The following is an 11,915-nucleotide window of genomic DNA, read 5'->3' as shown; positions in this document are numbered from 1 at the left end:
TCACTCTCACCTGGACAGCCCTCAGCCCTTGTGAAGCCACGTGCTTGGCACCTGTACCTGTACAGCAGGGCTTGATAGAGAAACATTACACAACTCTGTTGACTGATCTCACTTCAGATTTAGAACCACAAATCTCAGGCAGGCACTCGATCCTGCGAAACAAACTTTCTGTAATTCCTTAGTAAATTCATTTTTCCAACCTCATGACTGTTCCTCCTAACCCTTTCATCAGCTCTCCAGCATTCTCCTCCTCCACCAGATGACAACCTCTCATACTTGAAAAGATAAAAAGAGAGTCATTCCAAAGAGAACTAATCTTTCCAGCTCACGTTCCCACCAACCTTCCTGCCTGCAGCCTTCTTTGCCACTTCCCTTGTACAGAGTTGGTTCTAAAGCCAATTCTTCCACTTAGGCCTTCGGTCCAGTGCCCTCTGACCTTCTCAGGGGCTTTGCTTCTGCAAGGATCACCACATTTATCCCATTATTCTCTTGTATTGGCAATTGTTTACCCTCTTAACAGGATTTTTTTTTCTTGGTATAAAAACATACTAAAATATCTATCTTAAAACACACACAAACTTTGCCTTCAACCTTCAGCTCATCCAGCACCTTCAGAGCAAAAATTTTGTAAAGAGCTGTCCATTTTTCTATCAACTGTTCTCTCACTTGTTCCTTGACCCACTCCCTCCAACCAGGCCACAGCACTCCACTGAAACAGACTTACCAGGAGTAACAACCCCACCCACCCCCCACCACCATATCCTCAGCCTCTTTGAAAGCTTCCTTTACTTCTTTGCTCTGAATGAAACCTGTCTCTCCCCTAAGACCCAGCTTCCCCTGAGGCTCTCCTTTCAAAGGGTGTTACTTCCCACTTCCTCTACCCCTAGGGTGAGATAAGTGCATTTCTTGAATGTGAAATGTCTTTCCCCTTCTTTCATTCCATCATACTCAGCAAACCTTTAGTCACGGCTAATTCCAACTACACATCTGCACCTGTGTGCCTTAAGGTGGCTGAAGAAAAACACATAACCATGTTAAGGTCCAGTGGGCTTTTATTGCTGCCCAGGAATTTTACTTCCCTATCCTCATCCACTCATCCCCCACTCTCCTTGACAAAGGTCTCTTCAAACTTCAAACACTTCCTCCCTGCATATTCACTCTTGGCCTATGACCCTGAGTGCTATTCATTGAAAAAAAAAAAAAAAAAAAAAGAAGTCATCATGAGAGGGCATAGCATAATATATAGAGCTGTCAAATCACTACCTTGTACACCTGAAACTAATGTAACATTGTATGTGAACTATACTTCTATTTAAAAAAAAAATCAATTACACAGAAGAGCTTGCATGGGCTTGTACCTGTCTGCCTGGACTCTGATGATGAGCTGTCCGTGCTTCCCACTAAGGCTAGCCTCTTCACTTAAAGAGATCTCCACCTCCTTCACAAGTAAGGACAATACCCACGACAGAATTTCCAACTGCCTGAAGTCCTCCCAAGCACAGTTAATGGTAACGCCATCCTTCCAGTTGCTCAGGCTCATAATCTTGCTATGGTAGTTTCTTTGACATGCTATCCATCTAGCTAATCAAATCCTATCTGCGTTAGATAGTGTATCCAGAATCTCTCAACTTCTCACCAGGTTCACTGTTAACCACTGTTAATGGTGCCCAAGGAACACCATTTCTTTTTTTTTTTTTTAAAGATCTTATTTATTTATTCATGAGAGACACACAGAGAGAGAGAGGCAGAGACACAGGCAGAGGGAGAAGCAGGCTCCATGCAGGGAGCCCGATGTGGGACTCGATCCCGGGTCTCCAGGATCACGTCCTGGGCCAAAGGCAGGCGCTAAACCGCTGAGCCACCCGGGCTGCCTGGAACACCATTTCTCACCTAAACGATTGCAGTTGCCTCTTAACCACCTTCCTACTTCAACCTTTGCTTGGCACCCCACTCCTGTCCCCGAGTCTACTCTCAACACAGCAGCCTGCACAATCCTGTCAACATGGAAGTCAGCCAGTGTCACTCCTCTGCCCAAAACCCTGGCTTCCTGTCTCACAGTGAAGGCTCCACCCAGTCTCCCCCATGTCTCCATTGCCTCATTCAATTACCCTCCTCACTTAACTCTGCTCCAGCCACATTGGTATCCTAGTGAGTCTAAACTTTACAGGTAATTTCTTTGGCAGGTGACTTCCCCCTTTCGATGCTCTTCCTCCAGACATCTGCATAGCTCATTCACACCCTCTTCTCAGTCAGGTCTTCAAATGTCACCTGTGTGGTTCCCCACACCCACCCACCACCCTATTTTAATCACAACCCCCTCCCCTACCCACCTCATCTTGAACTCTTCTTCCCTGCTATAGTTTTAGTTGTAAAGCACTTATAACCAACTAGCGTGTTATTGTAAAAATTAATAAGGGGGAACCTCACTAAAAAAAAAAGTCAGTAGGTTTCCACAGGGGGAGTGATCACACCCTACCACTTGGTAGTCTACTGCAGACCCATCAGGAAGTGATGGACTTGACCCTCCGGGGACTTGACCTTGCACATGAATACTGCTCTACTGCTCCAGCTGGGAAAGGCTAAGCTTTCCGTGTCCCCCAGCAACAGCTCAGCCAATGAGGAGCCACCACACTTTGGACTCCCAGTTTACTCCAATGGACTTTTAGTTCCTAACATCCCTTCTGAATTACCCCTTTTCTCCTTAAACAAGCATGTCTCTCCTTTGTATCCCTGTCCCCTTGCCTATGGTTTTGCTACAGCCTGTTTGTCCCAGATTGCAATTGTGTTTCTTCACCCTGGAGTAAACCTATCTCTTTCAGGTAAAATAACTGGTAGCTTTTACTTTTATGGTCAACACTGTGATTTAATTGTTCACCTTTCCCCCCTCACCAGAATATGAACCCCATGGAGGATAGGGATTTTCGTCTGTTTTGTTTACTGGTCCCTTGAGCAGGATCTACTATAGAGTTGGTACTAAATAAATATTTGTTGACTAAGAGTTACCAACTTTTTTTCTCTCTGTATTTTGTCTGACTTTACAGTTGCAAATTCCTAGTGATTATTTGCTCCTTGAAACGTTTTCCTAGGCTTCCATGACCCCAGGACTTGCATGATTTTATACTCACCTCATTAGCCAGGTCTGTGGTTCTTTTCTTCAGTATTTCTCTTCTATCAGACCACAGTGTTGGAGGGCCCCAGGGCTGTCTGCCCTTAACCATGCTCTTTATCTTTACTTTTTTTCCTGGGAAATCTCAGTCAGCTCCACAGCTTTAAATATTACCTACATGCTGATGACTCAGTATTCTATCTCCAGCCCAGACCTCTCCTTTACATTCCAGACTTGTCTCCACCTCCTACTCCTTACCCCTTAGATGTCTAACAAGTATCTTCAGCCCATCATGGCCCAAAACAGTGCTATTGATTTTCTTCCCTATAAGTCATCACCCTCCCTACCCACCCCCAAACATTTTCTGGATGCTTATGCTAAAGAACTCTTTGAGGCAGACCTGTCTTTTTCACTACAACCAAGAAAAATGCCTAACACATGTTAAGCCCCCAGTAACTATTCGTTTTCTGGGTCCTAGGTTTTATAGTTTTTGGTTACTTCAGCTTAATATCATTTTCCTCATTTTTAAAATGAAGCTAATGAATGAGGTAAAGTACATTAAAGAGCAAACCACAGTGTTTGACCTTTAGTAGGTCTCCAATACTTCAATAAATATTAATTATCCTTCTTTCTATAAGTCCCATTTAGTTCTCACAAGAGTGTTTTGAGGGAAGTATTGTCCCATTTTTTTTTTTTTTTGGATGAGGAAATGGAAGCTGAGATAGGAAAAATACATAGAATATAAGAAAAAGTATATAAATGTCTTACCACAGTGCCTCAAACTATAAATGCACCTAAGACATTTAACTCAAACTATAAAATCTGTCTCCTAAACAGCCCTCACTTAGCTATCCTCCCGGTAATTGTAATGCAAGGAAGTCATTGGACATCCTACTACACTATAGCACCTCTCCCACTGTATGTTTCTTACCACTGGAAGTGCAAAAAAGATTTGCAAAACCTGATTTTGAGGCTGAGAAATAGCTGGTGGAAATCTGTATCACCCAGTTGATTTTTTTTTTAAGATCCCTATAATGTGGATTGCTAAGAGCTGAGGTCGAAAAGTAAATACAAATTCAGCTCTGGGGGAGCTTATTCTCAGCATCTGACACATGGGTGTTGAGTGAATATTTGTGCACAGGGGCAACAGGCATTCTGTTAAGGCATTCACAAATGCCCTTGTGACTGGTGTTCTCTCTATTATTCCTAATTCTTTAAATAAGGAGGGGAAAGTTTGGTTATGAATGAAGGATTAAACTGGTAAGAGATCTAGATCAAACACTTTTATTTCATTAAGTGCAGGACATTCCATTGGCTCTCAGATTGAATAAGGGATTAACATATTTTCATCAAAAGTATGTCATTTTGTTTTTCAACTGATTTTAGAGCTGTTTTGTCCCACCCAGCTCTCTTTTGTGAGAAGTACCTCAAAATAATATAGTTCCCCAGCGAATGTCCCAAACAAGTAGAAAGGTAAAGTTATTGCCTAAACGAGAGTTTTCATCTTTTATTTCAATTTGCTCAAATACTCCGCCTTAGATGAAGAAAACATATTTCATCAGCAATTCTAGTCAAAGTGGTCAGATATGGGACTCACAATTGGTAGCATTTTTCGAAAAACAATTAGAATTCTCCCTCCTAGGTTCTTTAAAACAGAAAGAGAAAGAGAATTTAGTTTTATTTCATTGATCTATAATCTAAAATCATTGAATCATCACATTTTCAGTGATAATCACTGAAATAAGTATCCTTTTATGTGGTTATAAGTTTTAAGCAGTATTCACCTCTTACACTGTCACAGTTCTGATTGTGTAATTTTGGAATTTTGTGTTGTTGGAAAGTATATTTTCTGAAAATTCAATAAACTTGGCTTAAAAAAGAAATACAGTTTTCTAACTGTTAAATTATAAAAATTCAACGAAGTAAATTTCAAGGATCTAACTTACTGGCTTTCTTAATCGATTCATGAATTGGGCAACATCGCATCTAGCAAGTAGAGAGGAGTTCAGGAGTTGTATGAAAAAGCAGATTTATATAGGAAGGATAGGCAAGAAGCTATTAGCCAAAGGAAAAGATTGTTTCAGGCAAGATCATCTTTGCTTAGGGATAAGGGCAGTGGGTTTTATCAGGCAGGGTTGAGAGGGTCCAAGTGACAGATTGCCTCTCTGATGTTGGTCAGAACATTCCTGACTCATGTAGTTAAGACTATATTTCTGGAGAGGTTGAAACTGAAATTAGGTTAGGTAGGTATTAAGCCCACTTTGATGACTTGGCCTAAGTCACATCATTTGGTTATGGGGCCAGTGGTTCTCTATTTAACACTGCCTCTTTATTTAAAATTCTATGGGATTTTCATTTTTAGACTTCTAGAAGCCAGAGAATAAGCAGAGAAATTCTTAGCCTTAATACTATGTTAATTTCCTGAATAATTATTCTTGAAGCATCCTCATTTACAAGTAAAGGTTGTGAGGATAAAATGAATGTATTCATGTCATTAGAATAGCCAGGTGCAATTGTAGTAATCATAGCAGTTTGTATTTTTAGGAGTCTAAGCACTGTGGTAAGGACCATCATTTTATTTTATTTTTTCATGATTCAACAAATTTTAATTTGTATACATGAATTCATTATAGCATATTTTCAATTTCTCACTACCCTGAAAGGGAATTACCTTCTCCTGACACCAGTATACAATTTTTTTTTCTTTTCAGATTTTTTTTAAAATCCTGATTAATTAACATACAGGGCAATATTATTTTCAGGAGTAGAATTCAGTGGCTCATCACTTACATACAAGACCCAGTGCTCATCACAAGTGCCCTCCTAAATACCCATCACCCTCCAAGCCCAATTCCCACCCACCTCCTTCCATCAACCCTGTTTGTTCTCTGTCTTTAAGAGACTCTTATAGTTTGTTTTCCTCTCTTTTTTTCTCCTTCTCCTATGTTCATCTCTTTTGTTTCTTAAATTCCTCATATGAGTGGAATCATGTATTTGTCTTTCTCTGACTTATTTCACTTAGCATAATACACTCTAGCTGCAACCACGTGGTTGTAAATGGCAAGATTTCATTCTTTTTGATGGCTGAGTAATATTCCAGTGTGTGTGTGTAGGGGGTGTACCACATCTTTATCCATTCATCAATTGATGAACATCTGAGCTCTTTCCATAGTTTGGATATTAATAATGCTGCTATAAACATTGGGGTGCGTGTGCTCCTTTGAATCTGTATTTTGTATCTTTTGGATAAATACCTAGTAGTGCCATTGCTAGGTTATACGGTAGCTCTATTTTAACTTTTTGAGGAAACTCCACACTGTTTTCTAGATGGCTGCACCAGTTTGCATTCACCAACATCTATTGCTTCCTGTATTGTTAATTTTAGCCATTCTGATATGTATGAAATGGTATCTCATAATGGCTTTGATTTGTATTTACCTGATAGTAGTAATGCTGAGCATCTTTTCATGTGGCTGTTAGCCATCTGGATGTCTTCTTTAGAAAAATATTTATTCGGATCTGCTGCTCATTTCTTAACTGGATTATTTATTTTCTGGGTGTTGAGTTTGATCAGTTCTTTATAGATTTTAGATATTATCCCTTTATCAGATATATCATTTGCAAAAATCTTCTGCCATTCTGTACGTTGCCTTTCAGTTTTGCTGATTGTTTCTTTCTCTGTACAGAAGCTTTTTATATTGACATAGTCCCAATAGTTTATTTTTTTGTTTGTTTCCCTTTCCTCCAGTGATGTGTCTAATAAGAAATTGCTGTGGCTGCAGTCAAACAAGTTTCTGCCTGTGTCCTCCTCTAGGATTTTGATGGATTCTTGTCTCACATTTAGGTCTTTCATCCATTTTGAATTTATTATTGTGTATGGTGTGAGAAAGTGGCCCAGTTTCATTCTTCTGGATGTTGCTGTCCAGTTTTCACAACACCATTTTGTTGTTGGAGAGACTATCTTTTTTCCATTGAATATTCTTTCCTCCTTTGTTGAAGTTTGGTTGACCATATAGTTGTGGGTCCATTTCTTAGTTTTCTATTTGGTTCCATTGATCTATGTGCTAACACCATATTGTCTTGATCACTATAGCTTTGTAATAGAACTTGAAGTCTGGAATCATGATGCCTCCATCTTTGCTTTCCTTTTTCAGGGTTGCTTTGGCTACTCAGGCTCTTTTGTGGTTCCATACAAATTTTAGCATTGTTCATTCTAGCTCTGTGCAAAAATATTGGTGGTATTTTGACAGGATTCCATTAAATGTATACATTACTTTGGGTAGTATAGGCACTTTAACAATTTTTGTTCTTCCAATTTGTAAGCATGGAATGCCTTTCTATTTCTCTGTGTCCTCTCCAATTTCTTTCATAAGTGTTCTATAGTTTTCAGAGTACAGATCCTTTACCACTTAGGCAAGGTTTATTCCTAGGTATCTTATTGTTTTTGGTGCAATTGTAAATGGGATTGATACCTTGATTTTTCTTTCTGTTGCTTAATTATGGTGTTTAGAAATACAACAGATTTCTGTACAATGATTTTATATCCTGCAACTTTGCAGGATAAATTTGTGTATGAGTTCTAGCAACTTTTTGGTGGAATCTTTCGGGTTTTCTACATAGAGTATCATGTCTGCAAATAGTGAAAGTTTGACTTCTTCCTTGCTGATTTGGATGCCTTTTATTTCTGTGTCTGATTGCTGAGGCTAAGACTTCCAGTACCATATTAAATAGTACTGGTGAGGGTAGACATCCTTGTCATGTTCCTGACTTTGGGGGAAAAGCTCTCAGTTTTTCCCCCACTGAGGATGATAATAGCTGTGGGTCTTTTGTATATGGTGTTTATGATGTTGAGGTATGTTCTCTCTATCCCTACTTTGTGGAGGGTTTTTATCAAGAATGGTTGCTGTAATTTGTCAAATGTTTTTTCTGCATCTATTGAGAAGATCATATGGTTCTTATCCTTTATTTTATTAATATGGTATTCCATGTTGATTGATTTGCAAATATTGAACCACCCCTGCAGCCCCAGTATAAATCCCACTTGATCATGGTGAATAAATCTTTTAATGTACTGTTGGATTCGATTTGTTAGTGTCTTATTGAGAATTTTTGCATCTCTGTTCATAAGGGATATTGGCCTACAATTCTTCTCTTTTAGTGGGGTCTTTGCTTTTGGAATCAAGATAATGCTAGCCTTGTAGAATGAGTTTGGAAGTTTTCCTTACATTTTTATTTTTTAGAACAGTTTGAGGAGAATAGGTATTTACTCTTCTTTAAATGTCTGGTAGAGGGGTGCCTGGGTGGCTCAGTCTGTTAAGCATCTGACTCTTGATTTTTGTTCAGGACACAATCTCAGTGTCATGGGAATGAGCCTTGTGTTGAGCTTTGCACGCTAAGTTGGACTCCATGCCCTACACAAAATCTGCTTGAGATTCTCTCTCTCCCTCCCCCTCTACCCCTCTATCCTCCCCCACCCCAAATAAATATAAAAAGATATATATAAATGTCTAGTAGAATTCTCCTGGGGAACCATCTAGCCCTGGACCTTTGATTGTTGGGAGATTTTTGACTACTGTTTCAATTTCTTTGCTGGTTATGGATCTGTTCAAATTTTCTTTTTTTTTTTTTAAGATTTTATTTATTTATTTACTAGAGAAACAGAGAGAGAGAGAGAGAGAGGCAGAGACACAGACAGAGGGAAAGGCTGTGAAGCATGAAGCAGGCTTCATGCAGGAAGCCCGACATGGGACTCAATCCCAGGTCTCCAGGATCACACCCTGGGCTGAAGGCAGCACAAAACCGCTGAGCCACCCGGGCTGCCCCCCCCCTTTTTTTTTTCTTTTTTTAAAGATGCTCAAATTTTCTATTTCTTCCTGTTCCAGTTTTAGTAGTTTCCATATTTCTAGGAATTTGTCCATTTTCTTCCAGATTGCCCAGTTTGTTGGTCAATGTGGTAAGGACCTTTAAATACATTATATCCAGCTTTTATAATAACCCTTGAAAGTATTATTTCCCTTCCTTTTACAGATGAAGAAAATTAAATTCAGAAGTTAAATTACCCAAGTAAAAAATTTACCAACCAAGCTCATTCAGTAAGCCTTCTGCACTTTCCCACATTAACTTTATCTCATCAATGTAATATCAATTGCTTTTATGGGTATAAAGAGAGTTTGCCTCTTAAAGCATATGTGGCTTCTGAGATAGGCATTGGGGACTTAGAAATCTAAGAACTTTTAATATGTTCACAAAGAAGCATCTTTGTCTTTACTGACCTAATACTTCCCAAATCTTTGGGGACCATTTATCGATGATGCATTGAGTTTCCATTTATTATTCAACTGTATGACTAATTTTTATCCCTTTAAATGTACATATAGTGTTCTATTCCTTCTATTAGTTTACTTATCCTTTTACTTTCCTACTTGATATCATTTTTTTTTTTTATCTCCAGAAGGAAAAATAAAACTAAGAAAGCATTTTCAAGTGACCTACATCTTAGGTTTGAAAGTTAGTGAATAAAGAGAAAATTTCCAATAGTCAAAATTACCTTAAAAATTCTTTTAATCACCCATAAAATATAGTACCATATATGTGATTTGTGAACTTAGCCTAGTCTTTTTCATTCTTTCAACAGTAAGTATTTATAGATGGTCCTCAATCATACCTATTTCCCATTTTGAATATATGGACCAAGTCATCCCCAACAATTTATCTACTATTTGAATAATGTGGGTTTTTTAAAAAGATTTTATTTATTTATTTGAGAGAGCCAGAGAGCACAAGAAAGGGGAACAGTAGAGAGAAAGGGAGAGGGAGAAGCAGGCTCCCCGATGAACAGGGAACCTGATGTGGGGCTTGATCCCAGGACCCTGGGATCATGACCTGAGTCAAAGGCAGACTCTCAACCAACTAAGCCACCTAGGTGCCCCTAAATAATGTGTTTTAAAATCACTCAAATATTTTTCCCATTGGTTTCACAAATGTTCATTGTTGGTTTCAGGTTTCATTGCATCCATCACATTTAAAATAAGAAAAAAGGGATATTGCCCTGGTATACAGCCTCTTTAACTTTTTCATATATAATACCACTGGAAGTGGAACTCACTAGCTAGCTAAGATTCCTTCTCTTTCTTCAGGTATGAATGAATGATTCAATTAATAAATTTTTCTTTCCTATCCTCTAAATATAAAAAGTTGTGTGGGTGTGGGTGTGTGGGGGTGTGTGTATAATCTTATGCTCATTTTGGCTTCTGTTATTTAATAAAAACTAGGTAAAAAGCAAAGTATCCTATCCTAAGGAAATACAGTATATTAGTGTAATAAGTTCTCTCTGGAAGCAGGCAGTTCTGTTGGTGTCCAATGCAAGGTTCTCCCAGTTGAAGCATTGATGGCCATCTGTAAGCCTATCTGTTTGATATAAACCTACTAAAAGAAGGATACACCAAAGGAATGAAATAGATAGACATCCCCAGGGCACTGAATGCTCCTGTCCAACCCTAGGTGGGAAATCATGATCCTTCAAATGATATGGCTGCAAAACTAGGAAAATAAGTGGATGTCAATAGTTGTGGAATGAATGACTCTTGCCTCCCCCCCGCCCCATAAATATTAAAGCAGGTGGGAATTTGGAATAAAATGAAATGTCTGCCTCACCTCCTCCTCCCAATTCCACCAGGAATGGAATGAACCTAAGAAGAATGAATGCCATATTAACTTTGATATTATGGACATAATTGATCATGATAGTTAATGGGCTAGGACTGGGAAAGTCTTAAATCCCTGCTTGGGAGAGCACTGAAGGGGGAGTTATAAGTAAACAAATCAGTCAAATATTACATCACAAAAGAGGAGATTAGAAAGAATAGGATTCCAAAATCTTGTTGAGGCAATAAAGCTTATCTAATATCTCTTTATTGAAATGTCTTTAATTTTTATGAGTCTTCCCATTAGCAAACTCTGAATCACTTTATTCATTTACTATGTTTAATAAAAATAATTGCATAAAATCTTGTAGTTTAGCAAACATTTCCACTTTCCTAGTCATCTTCTCAACAGCCCTGTGATTGCACTGTTACCACCTTCCACCCACACATAGAAGTTTCTGGGGAACTAGCACCCTGTCCTACTGATTCCCATAGCTCTGTGCCCACACATAGCAGACAATCAAAAAGGCTTTAAAAAAAAAGATTTATTTATTCATTTGAGAGAGAGAGAGAGCAAGCTGCAAGGCAGAGGGCGGGAGAGAATCCTCAAGGGGAGCCCAATGCCAGGCTTGATCCCAAGACCTCGAATCATGACCTGAGCCTCAATCAAAAGTTGGACACTCAACCAATGGAGCCACTCAGGTGCCCCCAAAAGGCTTATTTTTTAAGTATAAACCTCAATATTACAAATGAAAACACAGATTCCAAAAGGTTACCTTGATAATACATACCTGTAAGTCACAGAGGTGAGAATTTGCCCTAAACCTTTGGCTCTAAAGTCTGTGACATTTGTCCGACCTGGATGAACAAATAATCTTTCAGCAAATTCAGATATATGCATTTGATTTCTACATTTTTAAATCGTTCAAACTTAAAATGTACATGGGGACATTTTTAGGTTGACATCTGTTTTTATTCCTCATATAAATTCTTTCTGGCATTTTAGTAAAACTGCATACATATTTTAACAATAGTCATAGAGGTGGTTAACATCAAAATATTAGAATATTAGGATGTTATTAAAGAAACAATTATTTTCCTTTCCCTACAATTAGCATAGGCTCCTGATAACCTCTGTCTCACGCAACTTAGAAATGTGCTGATTC

At 38.6% G+C, this 11,915-nt stretch overlaps 1 protein-coding gene across 15 annotated transcripts in view; it reads right to left on the bottom strand.

Moving 5' to 3' along the window:
• The window catches only part of LOC144292767 (uncharacterized), a 35,950-nt gene that overhangs the window by 15,573 nt on the left and 8,462 nt on the right, over positions 1–11,915 (bottom strand). For 6 of the 15 annotated variants that reach the window (XR_013360101.1, XR_013360102.1, XR_013360100.1 and 3 more), the window contains exon 3: positions 11,541–11,607. Coding sequence is in view for 5 of the 15 variants with exons in the window: in XM_077863571.1 (XP_077719697.1) it covers positions 11,541–11,607 (67 nt within the window). In the remaining 10 variants the exon portion in view is untranslated. Of the gene's footprint in view, positions 1–4,377; positions 4,752–10,074; positions 10,646–10,759; positions 10,795–11,540; positions 11,608–11,915 lie in introns of those variants that run through there. The other 9 variants (XR_013360106.1, XR_013360105.1, XR_013360107.1 and 6 more) reach the window with 7 other exon arrangements.

This window comes from Canis aureus, chromosome 21 (genome assembly GCF_053574225.1).
Source record: "Canis aureus isolate CA01 chromosome 21, VMU_Caureus_v.1.0, whole genome shotgun sequence".
Taxonomy (NCBI): domain Eukaryota; kingdom Metazoa; phylum Chordata; class Mammalia; order Carnivora; family Canidae; genus Canis; species Canis aureus.
This window is presented reverse-complemented; position numbering and strand designations above follow the sequence as displayed.